This window comes from Stomoxys calcitrans, chromosome 1 (assembly GCF_963082655.1).
Source record: "Stomoxys calcitrans chromosome 1, idStoCalc2.1, whole genome shotgun sequence".
In the NCBI taxonomy this organism is placed as follows: domain Eukaryota; kingdom Metazoa; phylum Arthropoda; class Insecta; order Diptera; family Muscidae; genus Stomoxys; species Stomoxys calcitrans.
In genome coordinates this window covers 219,832,810-219,849,247 of record NC_081552.1, presented here as the reverse complement: position 1 = coordinate 219,849,247, position 16,438 = coordinate 219,832,810, and the positions used below count along the sequence as shown (strand labels likewise).

The 16,438-nt window shown below is 38.1% G+C and overlaps 1 protein-coding gene across 1 annotated transcript; it reads left to right on the top strand.

Moving 5' to 3' along the window:
* The first annotated feature begins 2,279 nt into the window (after positions 1–2,279).
* LOC131994270 (uncharacterized) lies at positions 2,280–12,587 on the top strand. The gene is made up of 2 exons (XM_059360949.1): positions 2,280–2,729; positions 12,359–12,587. The coding sequence occupies exons 1-2, from the start codon at positions 2,630–2,632 to the stop codon at positions 12,493–12,495; spliced, it is 237 nt and encodes a 78-aa protein (XP_059216932.1). The 5' UTR covers positions 2,280–2,629; the 3' UTR covers positions 12,496–12,587.
* The last annotated feature ends 3,851 nt before the right edge of the window (positions 12,588–16,438 follow it).

The following is a 16,438-nucleotide window of genomic DNA, read 5'->3' as shown; positions in this document are numbered from 1 at the left end:
AATGATTGAGCTTAAACTTGAATCGGACAGCAGTCATTGATTTTTTTCTTCATTGTAACGAAAAATACTCATATATGTTAAGAAAGTTGTTCATAAATGTTATGACTTTTCTTAAACTATGTTTGATTTTCATAAATATTATGACATGTTTCATTAAATTGAGATTTATAAAAAGTGTTTCATAAATGTTAAGAACAATTTCATTGGGATGTGTTTAAATTTTTTTTTTTCATAAATATTATGACAAAATAATTAGTATCATGAACATTTTTCTTTCTGTGTGTCACCAGCCTTTGAGTCTTACTTTGCAGTCCAAGACTTGTGGAGTACATTGGTCGTATCTAAGGTTTTTAACAATTCAGCTTGCGAACTTAAACTGACATCATAGTTATTAGCTGTCTCTGTTCTTGAATAGGATTGATAGGAGTGACATTTCAACCGTGTGCACAAAAATTTATCGGCGGAATAAATGCGTAAACACGTACTACTGCCAACACGTGCGGCCACTTTATTTTTTTGAAGAAATGCCAACTTTTCTCGTTATTATACTTTTTATTTATAAAACACAACTCCAATTTTTTCCAATTTCTGTCCACTGATGCAAAGAAACTGAATAACTATGGGGAAACAAATAAAGGGGGTCTCATTTGTACAACAGCCACAAATCATAAGGTGCAATCCGCCATAAAGCTGATCGACGTTTTGCCAACACACATAAATAAATTTATGTACGTGTGTGTATACGTGTGCGTACATGAGCAGAGAATATGCGAGAAAGAAGATAACAACAAAGAGAATTCATACAAAAATCTGTCATCTTAATACTGGCCGGCTGCTAACAGATGTTCGCGTGAGACCACCTTATTAAATCCGCCTTGCTGAATAACTTAAAATACCGTTATTTCGAAGAATCACGATAAATCGATAACATAATCGTACCAATTTAACACAACCATGGGTATTTGCGCACTACATTGTGAATGACTATTTTGCATAGTGGGCACCAGTGATGCCAACTAGTGCTTGGTGCAGCTCTGTTTGCATGTTGCTATTATGCGACATTTTTCGTGTTTGTGTATGTATGGTCTTAGACAATAACCCACACATGCAACCAAACGTCGTGAAAACTCGTTGATAGATAGTGTACTCCGCGTAAAATATTGTACTCAGCTGTTTGCGGTACACTACCTGTAAGTGAATTTATCTCGATTTTGTGTAAAAAAAAGATTAAAAAGCACTAACTAACGAATAACTATTTTCGGAAATTTTACAAACAAATATATACTTTTAAGGAAGTCTTTCCGATGTTGTTGTTGGTGTAACCTCATTTTCATGTGGAGGTAGCGATTCTCCTCAAACTCCTGTAGGTGCGTAAGCTCGTTCCGGTCTATACGATCGATCGCCGCGGGAACATGGTGGCCATTGGTTATTTAAAGGCGCCAATAACCCGCCTTGTCGTATCGAGCATCATAGGCACTCTGTATTTATGCAAGAGCCAATGCCACTCGACCTCTCACTGAGACGCTCCACTCGATCAGCAGATTGTCCGCGACTGCAGTTACAGCTACTCCGGAGCATTCCACTATTCGCCACTGTGGACGCGCCCGTTAGTTCGCATCTAATCTTCTCGTGACGGCTATGAACACCGTATAGATCGGACCTCAATGTCCCACAGCTATCCCGTGCCGGGTTATTCCAATAATAGATGTGTATTTGGATTGCTGTTGGAGTAAACCTAAACACCAAGAAAATCACAAGCCTTGAACGAATAGACTCACAATATATCTACATCGCCTTTGAATATTTTCGTTTCGACCGCCCAGATGTTGTCTTGTTTAAACCTGCAGAGCGCTTATGTTCAAATCCCAGTTCGAATGAAAAAAATGTTCAGTCGTGGCTATACTCTCATTAATAATGGCGACGGAAAAATTCAGTTATCAAAAAATTCGATGCCAAGAGGTATCGTGAAGCAGCATTCCGTTCAGACTCGACCAAAAAATTCACCCACTGTTTAGCTAAAATTTTAAACGGACTGCATTCGTTGATATGAGAGAAAAATCCTTAATGGAATGTTTGGCATGGCAGAAAGTTACAGCAAAATTTTGACTTGATTAAAAAAATCAAATTTTCAAAAAGGGTAAGTGTAGAGCCTTTTTCTTGTTTGGTACTACCTTTTTAAGTTTTGGCAACTTTTTCGATTTTTGTGTGACTTAATAATTTAGTGGAAAAAAACACTAAATTGGCATCCCTGGTGGGCACAGCTGTTGTTAATCAATTCACAATAGTTTATAAATCGTGTGGCTAATAAACACCTTGTTTTTTTTATCTAAAGAAATAATTGTGTGTATTGCGGCAATTAATCATCATATAAACAAATATTTGTTCTTATCGTAGCCAAGAACAAGCAATTAATACATACCACAAAGTACTCAAAAATCAATAGACGCGATAGACTTAAATCTACAATTATCAGTAAAAACAAGAGTAAATAACTATTCAACAATCAGTGCAGTGCGTCTTTCTATTGGCGGCCATCAGCGAAGGCGAAGTGAAGCAATAAATTTTGATTTTTTTTGCCCAAAAAAAAAAGAAGAGGAGGAGATTTACGAAAGAAAAGAAGCTAAGAAAAATGCTACAGAATCTCATAGATTTTTGCAATTACTGGTGGTTCCGATATCTAATGGTGACCGAATTGTACATGGTCGAGAAGTGGGAGCGGGTCACAATACGTAAGTCTAGTCCAGTCTCTTTGCAATATGATATTCCATAACTTTATTTTTGGTTGTATTCTCCTTTTGGGCATATAGTATGTATAATGGGCATGGGGTAACTTGACAGTTCCATTAGCTCGAACAATTGTTTAAAACGAGTGGTGTGTATAACAAATTCCATTGTATATGTGGTCATTGGTTTGATGAAAGATAGAAGTAACCAAGCAGTCTGTCAGTCACGAACAGTGTGTGTTCGTGTGTATGTTGTTTAATTAACCTTGTGTTTCTCTGTGCTCCGCATCTGATGTTTGGTTAATTTTATCATTGCCAACAATATTCAAATATGAGAGGGTTCTAATATTAGAAATATTTGTATGCTAGACGACTAAATGTTAGCCTAAGAATATTAAATTCAATATTGTTTTGGACTTGGCACAATCTTGTGGAAAACCATTTTCAAGTACTGTTTTCTCATATCTTCCCTCTATGAGCGCTGGTAAAACTTTTTTCTTATTGCCCTTGTAATCTTGAATGTATGAATTTATTTGTTCGTGGCTTTTATTGTCGCCAAAGCCGTATCAGTCTGCAATTATCAAACTCAAATAGTAGCCACATATCTTTCCCCATAGAATTTAGTCGAATCGATTTGGAGTGTTAGTTCCAATTTAGAATAGGAAATTGAACTTGTCGGAATTCCAAGATTGTTTGAGAGAGAGAAGTGAAGTAGAAATTTGACTCCTCATTCTCCCTTTCATAAACTGGAAAATGTCGCATCTATCTTGGGCCATGGAGAGGGGTTTCACCCTTATTCAGTCACATGCTTTATTCAGTCAATTTGCCCATAAACATTCCATTAAGAAACTGGTGCAAACTTCTCACATATCAATGAATGCAGTCCGATTCAAGTTTTAAAGCTCAATTATAAGGGCTCTCCTTTTTATAGCCGAGTCCGAACGGCGTGCCGCAGTGCGACACCTTTTTGGGGAGAAGTTTTTACATGGCAAAGTACCTCACAAATGTCGCCAGCATTAGGAGGGGATAACCACCGCTAAAATTTTTTTTCTGAGGCGGACATGCTAACCTCTGCGCTACGGTGGCCTACTCAGTTACACACAATGTTGAATTCCTACCAATGTAAAAACCAATTTTACCAGTAATGCTGTTGCTTATTTTCGTTTAATTTTTAATAATAATGTTGACCACGTACGAAGCAATTGGCCGGTCTGTGGTAAGTTATGCAGTGCCAGTGTGGTCTCGTCAGCTCTGTGACACGCAGTGGAATAATCCCGGTACGGGATAGCTGTGAGCACCACACAGGCTGGAACATTGAGGTTGGATCTGTGTGGTGTTCATTGCTGTCACGAGAAGCTTAGCTGCGAGCTACCGGGCGCGGTCACAGTTTGCGGAATGTGGAATGCTCCATACGGAGTAGCTGCAACGGCAATCGCGGACAATCAGCTGTATCGAGCGGAGAGTCTCCGTAAGAGACCGGGCGGCACTGGCTCTTGCACACATACTGGGTGTCTATGATGCTCGATATGCCAAGGAAAGGCAAATGGCGCCTTTAATAAACCAATGGCCACTCTGGTCCCGCGGCAATCGGTCCTTTGGACCGAAATGAGCTTGTTCCCCTACAGGGGCTTGACTAGGATCGCCACCATCACATGAAAATATGGCTACAACAACAACAAAAACCACACCCAAAGAAATTGTCCGGTCTGTGGTAGGTTATGCAGCGTCAGTGTGGTCTCGTCGGAACTGTGACACGCAAAGGAATCATATTCATATCTGTCTGAATGCCGCCCATAGAACTGCGACGGGCTGTCCCCTTAGTTCTCACGGGCACCACCTCCATCAAGAGACAAAAATTCTAACCGTGCAAAGACCTAACTACGTCCTGTACCTTCTGGACTTCGTAGCTGTTATTGCAGGGACCATCGAAATCATCATCTTGTGGATAGGTATCCACCGCCCTGAAGCCTTAAGGTAGATCTATATGATCTAACTACATGCTGTACCTTCTGCTATACCTTCTGAACTTTGTAGATTTTATCGCACTGACCATCCAAATCATTATCTAGTGGATAAGTATCCACATCTCTGAAGCCTTAAGGTAGATCTATATGATCAAGAGCGTGAGGTTCAGCGCTACAAGAGAGAACTTCTAGATAAAGCGGTATATCAAGCTGGTCTAGACAACATTAATGCAGCCACGGTAGAAGATGCGGTGAATAGCTCCCATTGTACATGAAGAAATTAACCTCCCCCGGTAAACCATAGTAGTTCTGTCTCAATTACAATTCAGCAAATGCAGCCGCCTCAACTCCTACAAAGCAAGGATTAATGCCAACGTGCAGGATGTGTGTCCCTATTGTGATCTGGGACCACACGACACACTTCACCTGCTTAACTGCCCAGCCAGACCCACTGGACTCTGACCCAGATCCCTCTGGACGCACCCCATCTTAGTCGCAGATTACCTGGATCTAGATACTCAACAGAATCAAGCAGATAAAAGACAGAATACAGCTACAACAAGGACAACGCTTTGCATGCCATGAACCGCACTTTGGTTTCAATCAGCCCAGGCCATATGATAGGGCGCTCCTCGTGGCACTAGAACTATCGAAGGCATTCGATACGGTCAGCCATGTCAAACTATTTCAGAACATTGCCAACACGTCTCTCCAGCCAGGCCTGAAACGCTGGGTGGCGAATTACATGTGTGGTCGCCAGTCTTTTGCGGAATTTAGGGATAAGAAGTCGAAGCACCGTAGAGTGAAACAGGGAGTTCCCCACGGCGGGTTTATATCCTGGCACTATTTAACCTCTACCTACCTTCCATTCTAACTTTCCAACGGCGTTGATAATATGCCTGCCGAACTGTTGCGGTATGGGGCAAACCCCATAGCTCAAGCAATCACCCCAATAATCAGGAGGCCTGGGTTACAGGTTTTCCGTCACGACGTTCTTATGCCCCAGGGCATTCCTGAAAAAAATCCTTGTTGTTGTTGTTGTAGCAGTGTTTTGCACAATGCAGCGGGTCAATACGGTACGTACAACCGGTTGCCGTGCTAAAGTTTCAATCCGTTTCAATGGAAAAGAGAGAGCCGACCTTTCAGGAAGGAGGGAAAAACCACAGCCGAAATTTTGTTTTCTGATGGTTTCGCCAGGATTCGAACCCAGGCGTTCAGCGTCGTAGGCGGACATGCTAACCTCGGCTTTATCTACTAAGTATATAAACGGAAGGAAGGTTTCAAACAAAAATCAACAGAATCGATAGTACGGTCCATATAATTTAAAGCTTGAAGATTATTTCGTGCAAATGTTGGCCGTGAATGCGTCTCAAATAATCCATCCGCTTAGTCAAATTTTGGCATACTCTTTCCAACATTTCGGCCGGTATCTCACGAATAAATGCTTCAAGGTTGTCTTCCAATGCAACAATTGAAGCGGGCTTGCCTGTCACGTTTTCTGGATGCATTGGTAGCTCTTGCCATGGAGCCAAAAATGAGAAAAAACAGGTAAAAGCTTTCTAAGTTCGGCCGGTCCGAATCTTGGGAACTTACCACCATGGATTCTGCTAAAAATTTATACAAAATAAATTTAGTTGAAGGGCATAATTTTATTCTACATACCAAACTTTTGTCAAACCAGCAAAAATTAAAGCTTCTAGGAACCAAACAAGGATGATCAGAGACCGGTTTACATGGGAGCTATGTCAGGTTATAGACTGATTTCAACCGCATTTGCCACAGTTGTTGGAAGTCGCAACAGAATACGGCATGCAAAATTTGAGCAAAATCAGACAAAATTTGCGGGCTGTAAGGATTCAAGAAGTCAAATCGGGAGATCGGTTTGTAAGGGAGCTATATCAGGTTATAGACAGTTTTGAACCGTACTTGGCACAGTTGTTGAAAGTCATAACAGAATACACCATGCTAAATTTCAGCCAAACCGGACGAAAATTGCGGTTTGTAAGCGCTCAAGAAGTTAAATTGGGAGATAGGTTTATATGGGAGCTATATCAGGTTATAGACCGATTTGGACCGTACTAGGCTCAGTTATTGGAAGACCCAACAAAACACTACATGCAAAATTTCAGCCATATCGGAAAAAAATTGCGGCTTAAAAGGAGTTAAGAAGTCAAATCGGGAGATAAGTTTATATGGGAGCTACATCTAAATCTTATCCGATATGGTTCATTTGCATTGCCCAACGATCTACATCAATATTAAGCATCTGTGCGAAATTTCAAGTGGCTAGCTTTACGCGTTCGTCCGCTAGCGTGATTTTGACAGACGGACGGACGGATTTGGCTAGATCGAGGCAGAACGTCGAGACAATAAACAAGTAAAAGCGTGCTAAGTTCGACCGGGCCGAATCTTTTATACCCATGGATCGCATTTGTCAAATTCTTTAAAGCCTCCCGACTCCCGATACAAATATGTGAACATCGGACTATATTTAGATAAAACTGCCATATAGACCGATTTGCCGATAAGTGGCCTGAAGCCCATTAAAGCTTTATTTAGTACCCGATTTCGCTGAAATTTGAAAGAGTGAATTGTTTAAAATCTCCCGATTTCGACCTAAATATGGTTCAAATGGGACTATATTTAGATATAGCTGCCATATAGACCGATACTCCGATAAGTGGTCTGAAGCCCATAAAAACTTTATTTACTGCCCGATTTCGCTGAAATTTGAAACAGTTAGTTGGTGTAAGCCTCCCGACATCGGATCCAAATATGTTTTAGATCGGACTATATTTAGATATAGCTGCCATATAGACCTATCTGCCGATAGGTCTATATGGCAGTTTTTTTTTTTTTATGGTCTGAAGCCCATAAAAACTTTATTTACTACCCGATTTCACTGAAATTTGAAAGTTTCCCGACATCCGGTACAAATATCTAAATATGATTCAGATCGGACAATATTTACATATAGCTGCCATAAAGATCGATCTGCAGGTTGAGGGCCTGAAGCCCATAAAAGCTGCATTTATTATCCGATTTCGATGAAATTTGAAACAGTGAGTTGTTTTAAGCCTCCCGACTTTCGACTCAAATATAGTTCAGATCGGACTGTATTTAGCTATAGCTGCCATATAGACTGATCTACCGATTTAGGATCTACAACCCATAAAAGCAGCATCTACAGGGTGGCTGATGAAAGCCGCTACCAAAAAAAAATGTAATAACTTTTTTTCTATTTAATAATAATAATTTAATAATTAATTTAATTAATTAATTAATTAATTTAATTAATAATAATTTAATAATTAATTTAATAATTTAATTTAACATGAATAAAAGAAAAATGTATTCCATACACCGAAAAAAAAATGTAGCAATATTCATCATTGTAGCAATATTCATCAGCCACCCTGTATTACCGAATTTCGCTGAAACACGAAACAGTGAGCCTCCCGACGTCCCGACATTTTTAATAAAATAGGAAGATTAATATATCCATAGTGGTGGGTATCCTAAGTTCGACCGGTGCCACCTTTTCACTTGATTTTAGATATTTTCTATTAGATTGGTAGCATAACTCTGCTAAACTCGTAACGGAGCGTTGCTAAGTGAATGGGTTTGTGTCTCTGCTGATTAAGGTTAACTTTCCCTTCACTGCAATCGTTAAGAGTGCAGAACGAAACCATGGATGTCGAGGGGCCAAATACTATTACAAGGGGTCTAAAAAACCCCCAAATTCTGATATTGACTATAACTGGTACAAATGTTAGTGGATTTCTTCGAAACTTGATAAATTCTGGCTACGAAATGCCGCATTTGTGCATTGAATGCCTTCAATCGGAAATCAGGGCTATGTGGCAGCTGCACACAAATGTGGTCAGATCTAGTCCATGCTCAGATGTGGGGTCCATCCAACTCACTGTTACATCAGATAAGGGTAGAAAAGCGAATTTTTAGGCTCAAACATTTTAATCGGGAGATGGTTTTAAATCTCTATCTACTCGGAGCGGTTGTTCATTGAAATCGGGGCAAAACTACGACATTCTGAACTCAAATTTCATATCGGGAGATTGGAATAAAGGGTGCTACATCAAGATATAGGCTATCTTTGAACGTAAGACTTAAGACTTTAGATTGGTTTTGACACAAAAAAAAAAAAAAAAACGGATATGTCTAAATCCTATATGAATAACGACGATCTAGTACTTTGTAGCGTTGAAAATGTAAAATTTGAGGTATTCCAAATGGAATGACGAAATGGCTAACTCTTCGGTGGTGGATGTGAATACATATGCAACATTTTTTGCTAATAAAACATTTGGTAGGTTTTGGTCGCGTTTGGTAGGATTTTTCTTAAATTTTGTTAGGAAATAATTTTCTTGTGTGGCAACACTGGTTGGCACACATTCTGTTTATTAACTCTTCTTGTATACTGGGCACAGTATACTAAAGATGAAATCATTGGTGGCTATGTGTTATTCAAGCTTATGAGCTAACAGTGTATCTCATCCGCTATGTTGAAGTTAATTCGGCAATCCATAGGCTCCTGCTTCCTTATTGGCCTTTACCTGGTTGGGTGGTCTATTTTGAATTTTATTAACTATAATTTTATTGCATGGTACTCCGCCTATGGAGGATTACACCGTAGCGCAGAGGTTAGCATGTCCGGCTATGATGTTGAACGCCTGGGTTCGAATCCTGGCGAGACCAACAGAAAAAATTTTCAGCGGTGGTTTTCCCTTCCTAATGCTGACAACATTTGTGAGGTACTATGCCATAAAAAACTTCTCTCCAAAAATGTGTCGTACTGCGGCACGCCTTTCAGACTCGGCTATTAAAAGGAGGCCCCTTATCATTGAGCTTAAAACTTGAATCGTACTGCACTCCTTGACATGTGAGAAGTTTGCCCCTGTTCCTTAGTGAAATGTTCATGGGCTAAATTTGCATTTGGAATGTACTCCGCCTATGCCTGCGGTGCAAATTCAACTTAAACAAGTAAAAGCGTGCTTAGTTCGGCCGGGCCGAATCTTATATACCCTCCACCATGGATCGCATTTGTCGAGTTCTGCTATATCAAGATATGATCCGGTTTGGACCACAATCAAATTATATGTTGGAGACCTGTGAAAAATGTCAGCCAATTCGAATAAGAATTGCGCCCTTTGGGGGCTTAAGAAGTAAAATAGAGAGATCGATTTATATGGGAGCTGTATCGGATTATAGACCGATTCAGACCATAATAAACACGTATGTTGATGGTCATGAGAGAATCAGTCGTACAAAATTTCAGGCAAATCGGATAGGAATTGCGCCCTCTAGAAGCTCAAGAAGTCAAGATCCCGGATCGGTTTATATGGCAGCTATATCAGGCTATGTTCCGATTTAAACAAATACTTGGAACAGTTGTTGGATATCATAACAATTTGCTACGTGCAAAATTTCATACCAATCGGATAAGAATTGCGCCCTCTAGAGGCTCAAGAAGTCAAGTCCCCAGATCTGTTTATATGGCAGCTATATCAGGTTATGTACCGATTTAAACCATACTTGGCACAGTTGTTGCATATCATAACAAAATACTTCGTGCAAAAATTCATTCAAATCGGAAAAGAATTGCGCCCTCTAGAGGCTCAAGAAGTCAAGACCCAAGATCGGTTTATATGACAGCTATATCAGGTTATTGACCAATTTGAACCATACTTAGCACAGTTGTTGGATATCATAACAAAATACTTCATGCAAAAATTCATTTAAATCGGAAAAGAATTGCGCCCTCTAGAGGCTCAAGAAGTCAAGACCCATGATCGGTTTATATGACAGCTATATCAGGTTATGGATCAATTTGAACCATACTTAACACAGTTGTTGGATGTCATAACAAAACACGTCGTACAAAATTTCATCCCAATCGGATAAGAATTGCGCACTCTAGAGGCTCAAGAAGTCAAGACCAAGATCAAGAGGTTATGGACCGATTTGAACCTTATTTGACACAGTTGTTGAAAGTAAGAATAAAATACGTCTTGCAAAATTTCAGCCAAATCGGATAGGAATTGCGCCCTCTAGAAGCTCAAGAAGTAAAAACCCCAGATATATTTATATGGCAGCTATATCTGGTTATGAACCGATTTGAACCATACTTGGCACAGTTGTTGCATATCATAACAAAATACTTCGTGCAAAATTTCATTCCAATCGGATAAGAATTGCGCCCTCTAGAAGCTCAAGAAGTCAAGACTCAAGATCGGTTTATATGGCAGCTATATCAGGTTATTTACCGATTTCAACCATACTTGGCACAATTTTTGGATATCATAACAAAATACTTCGTGCAAAAATTCATTCAAATCGGAAAAGAATTGCGCCCTCTAGAGGCTCAAGAAGTCAAGACTCAAGATCGGTTTATATGGCCGCTATATCAGGTTATGAACCGATTTGGACCATACTTGTCACAGTTGTCGGATATCATAACAAAACACGTCGTGCAAAATTTCACTCAATCGTATGAGTCTCAAGAAGTCAAGACCCAAGATCGGTTTATATGACAGCTATATCAGGTTATGGACCAATTTAAACCATACTTAGCACAGTTGTTGGATGTCATAACAAAACACGTCGTACAAAATTTCATCCCAATCGGATAAGAATTGCGCCCTCTAGAGGCTCAAGAAGTCAAGACTCAAGATCAGTTTATATGGCAGCTATATTAGGTTATGAACCGATTTGAACCATACTTGGCACAGTTTTTGGATATCATAACAAAATACTTCGTGCAAAAATTCATTCAAATCGGAAAAGAATTCCGCCCTCTAGAGGCTCAAGAAATCAAGACCCAAGATCGGTTTATATGGCAGCTATATCAGGTTATGGACAGATTTGAACCATACTTGACACAGTTGTTGGATATCATAACAAAACACGTCGTGCGAAATTTCACTCAATCGTATGAGTCTCAAGAAGTCAAGACCCAAGATCGGTTTATATGGCAGCTATATCAAAACATGGACCTATATGGCCCATTTACAATACCAACCGACCTACACTAATAAGAAGTATTTGTGCAAAATTTCAAGCGGCTAGCTTTACTCCTTCGGAAGTAAGCGTGCTTTCGACAGACAGATGGACGGACGGACGGACATGGCTATATCGGCTTAAAATGTCATGACGATCAAGACTATATACTTTATGGGGTCTTAGACGAATATTTCGAGAAGTTACAAACAGAATGATGAAATTAGTATACCCCCCTCCTATGGTGGAGGGTATACAAATTCTAATATTTCTGCTATTGAAAGCAATCAGTTATTGACTCGCTGCTAGAAGATAAAGAATAAAATGAAATATTCACTTCAATTCCAATCGGATTTGTTCACACTATCGGACAGTTATAAGTTGGTGTTGGTAAATTCTAAATTAAGTGGTTGGTGGTTCAACCTGAAAACTAAAACCTTGCATTAAGTTTTAATTTTATGTGTATGTGTTATAGTTTTATCGCTTGTTCATCATAAACTGCACTGCGTCAACTCTAAAAAAAAATAATGTATAAAAATGTCTATTTTTTTCTCACTTGCACAACAAAACAAAAATCATGCGATTTGATATCTTCTGTCATCCCTTTTCCTCCCCGGCTGACATCGTTTTTCTTCACATGCTGGTCTTCTATAGATATCATCTTTGCGATATTGTTTATACTCTTCTGGTACTTTAACTACTCGATCCTGCTCTCACTGACTGGAAGTCTATTTGGTGTCACGCCCATGTCAACGCTAATGGAGGCGCAAAGTAGCACCAAAGTTATGTAACACAACTAATAATTATAAGCCTTCAATTTGTTAAGACACGCATAGTTTTTAGTCAAGAAGCCTACCAAAAAAAAAAAAAAAAACGAAAATAACAACTAAATAAACGAATGTCGTAAGTTCCATAAGTTACGCAAAACTAAAAAAAATGAGACTAAACCAGAAAAATCACACAATCCTGTAGCAAAACAAAAAGAGAAGAAAAAAAGCTAAGAGTTAACGAAGAATCTTTTGTTGGTTTACTATTTATCAATGCAAAACACACTAGAGATACATGCCAAAGCGGAGTAACTTTAGAAAGCTGAATGTTAAAGAAGCCTTAAATACATATTATATATATATATATTTATATACAGACATACATACATACCTATATACAAATGGTACTTTTAACTTAGAATTTTGCACATTTAACTTTCTCCCACAACAAAAACAAAAACACAATTTCAAGATTCCAAATCAATCCACATCCATACCGTAGTCAACAGTTATATATATACCAGATCGAATTGTCTGGGCAACAACTCCCCACCTTTTTTTTCTAGGATATTACTTTAGTAAGAGTATAAATAATAATTTTAAAAACAAATCCTTCAGTTTTTGTTTTTCCACACACTCCTTCTTACTGAATATCTTCTCAGCACACCATCCTTCCAACACACCCACCTCTCTGTAGAGTTATAATTTTTGAAGACCATTCTTACTGTCTGTCTTCTGAGCACACCTAGAAGAACCTTAAGATCCAAGTCCCACAAAAATCCAATGTATGATGTAATAGCTGCATAAGAAAGAAATAATCACGAAATGATTAAAAACAAAACAATTAAGTAATCTCTCTCTCTCTTAATGAATTATTTTCTATACACGGAATAACACTTAGTTACTTAGATATTTTCTACCTACTTACAAATATTTAAAATAAATAAATCATTGTTTATTTTTCGTGCGTTTATTGTTTACCTATATATGCAATAAATCAAGTTATATATACATATGTTTAAATTTATTTAAAAATATTTTCATTTTGAGTAAAAATTTCTTTGATGGTAAGATTGTTTTTTAATCCATCAGCCACAGGCCTACGGTGAATGTAACAATGACAAAATTTAAAAATTCCAAAGAAAAGGATACTCTTCTCCTAGTACTTTTATACCTTCTCGCAACAAAAAGTCTAGTTTTTGCACTATCCTTAACGAAATTGTAGCCTTCCTAAAGAAAGAGTAGTTTGGTACACTTTTCCAAAGGAAAGTGTGGTTTAAGTACACTTTTCCAAAGGGAAGTGTGGTTTATGGTTGCCCAAAAAGTAATTGCGGATTTTTTAAAAGAAAGTAAATGCATTTTTAATAAAACTTAGAATGAACTTTAATCAAATATATAATTGCCATTTTGTTCGATAACCTTTTGCCATTTTCCTGGCAAATTTAGTATTCCACGCTCATAGAACTTCTGGCCTTTATCTGCAAAAAACTGAACCAAGTGCGATTTTATAGCCTCAGCATTGCCGAAAGTTTTACCATTTAAGGAGTTCTGCAAAGATCGAAATAAATGGTAGTCTGATGGTGCAAGGTAAGGGCTATATGGTGGGTGCATCAAAAGTTCCCAGCCAAGCTCACTCAGTTTTTGGCGAGAGACCAAAGATGTGGGCGGTCTAGCGTTGTTCTGGTGGAATATGACACCTTTACGATTGACCAATTGTGGTCGCTTCTCCTTGATGGCTGTATTCAATTTGTCCAATTGTTGACAGTAAACATCCGAATTAATCGTTTGGTTCCTTGGAAGCAGCTCAAAATATACCACACCCTTCCAATTCCACCAAACAGACAGCATAACCTTCTTTTGGTGGATATTTGCCTTTGAAGTGGTTTGAGCTGGTTCACCATCGTTTTCGACTAACGTTGTTGTAAACAATTCATTTTTCATCTCCAGTTATGATTCGTTTTAAAAACGGATCGAATTCATTGCGTTTAAGGTGCATATCACAAGCGTTGATTCGGTTTGTTAAATGAATTTCTTTCAATACATGTGGTACCCAAATATCAAGCTTTTTTATATTTAAATTCTCTCCTATCTCACGCTCAGTTACATGACGATCCAATTCGATTAATGCTTTGTTTTGGTCATCACCAACTTCATTTGGCCGACCTGAACGTGGCTCATCTTTAAGTGAAAAATCTCCAGAACGGAATTTGCGAAACCAATTTTGACACTGGCTTTATCACCATACACATCTCGTAACGAAAATAATAAAGTAAAATATGACGAAAATGCTCCTTTGTGGGCTCCATATTAAAATTGACGCCAAACAAACAAATGTAAACAAAATTTCGCGCACTTTTTTCTAAAGTAAGCTAAAAGTAACAGCTGATAACTGACAGAAGAAAAAATGCAATTACAGAGTCACAAGCCGTTGAAAAAATTTGTCAACGCCGACTATATGATAAATCCGCAATTACTTTTTGGGCAACCATAAGTACACTTTTCCATATGAAATCATAGTTTTAGTACAATTTCTTATAGGAAAGAGTAGCTTCAGCATCTTTTCCCAAAATAAAGAGTAGTTGTAATTCCCTTTTTCAAAAAGAAAGTGTAGTTTTGGTACTGTTTCCCAAAGGAAAGCGTAGTTTAGTATTCTTTGCCAGAGGAAAGTGTAGGTTTTGTGCTACTTGACCGAAGGATATTCCAGTTTTAGAACTCTTTGTCTGCGAAAGTCTAGTTTTATAGTTTTAGTATTCCTTGCCAGAGGAAAGTGTAGGTTTTGTAATACTTGATCGGAGGATACTGCAGTTTTGGGACTCTTTGTCTGGGAAAATGTTGTTGTTGAACTTTCTCCAGAAAAAGGGAAGTTTATGTAATCTTTTCCCAAGTAAAAGGTAGTTTTAGTATCTTTCTCAAAGAAAATGTTAGTTTTAGTACCCTTTTTACAAGAAAGGTTAGTTTTAGTACCCTATTCAAAAGAGTGTTGTTAGTACTTTTTCCAGAAAAAAAGGTAATTTTATGTAATCTTTTCCCAAGTAAAAGGTAGTTTAGTACCTTTTATTTTTAGTACCTTTTTTACAAGAATGGTTAGTTTTACTACCCTATTTAAAAGAAAAGTTAGTTTAGGGTACTAAAACTACTCTTTAGTACTCTTTGCTAAAGGAAAGTGTAGTTTTTGTACTACTTGGCGTAAGGATACTGCAGTTTTTGCACTGCTTGACTCGCAGTTTTAGTACTTTTTGACTGGAAAAGTGTAGTTAGTACTTATTCCACGAAAAGGATAGTTAATGCATTATTTTCCCAAGTAGAAGGTAGTTTTAGTATCTTTCTCAAAGGAAATGATAGTTTTAGTACCCTTTTTACAAGAAAGGTTAGTTTTAGTACCCTATTCAAAAGAAAGGTTAGTTTAGGGTACTAAAAGTACTCTTTAGTACTCTTTGCTAAAAGAAAGTATAGTTTTTGTACTACTTGACCTGAGGATACTGCAGTTTTTGTACTACTTGACTCGCGGATACTGCAGTTTTAGTACTTTTTGACTAGAAAAGTATTAGTTAGTACTTTTTCCATGAAAAGGAAAGTTTATGCATTATTTTCCCGAGTAGAAGGTAGCGTAATTTTAGTACCCTTTTCAAAGGAAAGGGTAATTTTAGTACCCTTTCCCAACGTAAAGGGTAGTGTAAGTACCCTTTATCAAACGATAGAGTAGTTTAAGTACCTTTTTCCAAAGAAAAGGGTAGTTTTAGTACCCTTTCACAAAGTAAAGGGTAGTTTTAGTACCCTTTCCCAAAGTAAAGAGTAGTTTTAGTACCCTTTCCCAAAGTAAAGGGTAGTTTCAGTACCCTTTCCCAAAGTAAAGGGTAGTTTTAGTACCCTTTCCTAATTGAAAGGGTAGTTTTGGTACCTTTTCCCGAAGGAAAGGTTAGTTTTGCTATCCTTACCCAAAGGAAAGGGTAGTTTTAGTGCCCTTTTC

Excerpts from the sequence above, each read along its gene's own strand:
- LOC131994270 (XM_059360949.1), top strand. The coding sequence starts at position 2,630 with ATGCTACAGAATCTCATAGATTTTTGCAATTACTGGTGGTTCCGATAT. Across the intron at positions 2,730-12,358 it reads GTGGGAGCGGGTCACAATAC|ATATCATCTTTGCGATATTG; the intron begins GTAAGTCTAGTC and ends GGTCTTCTATAG.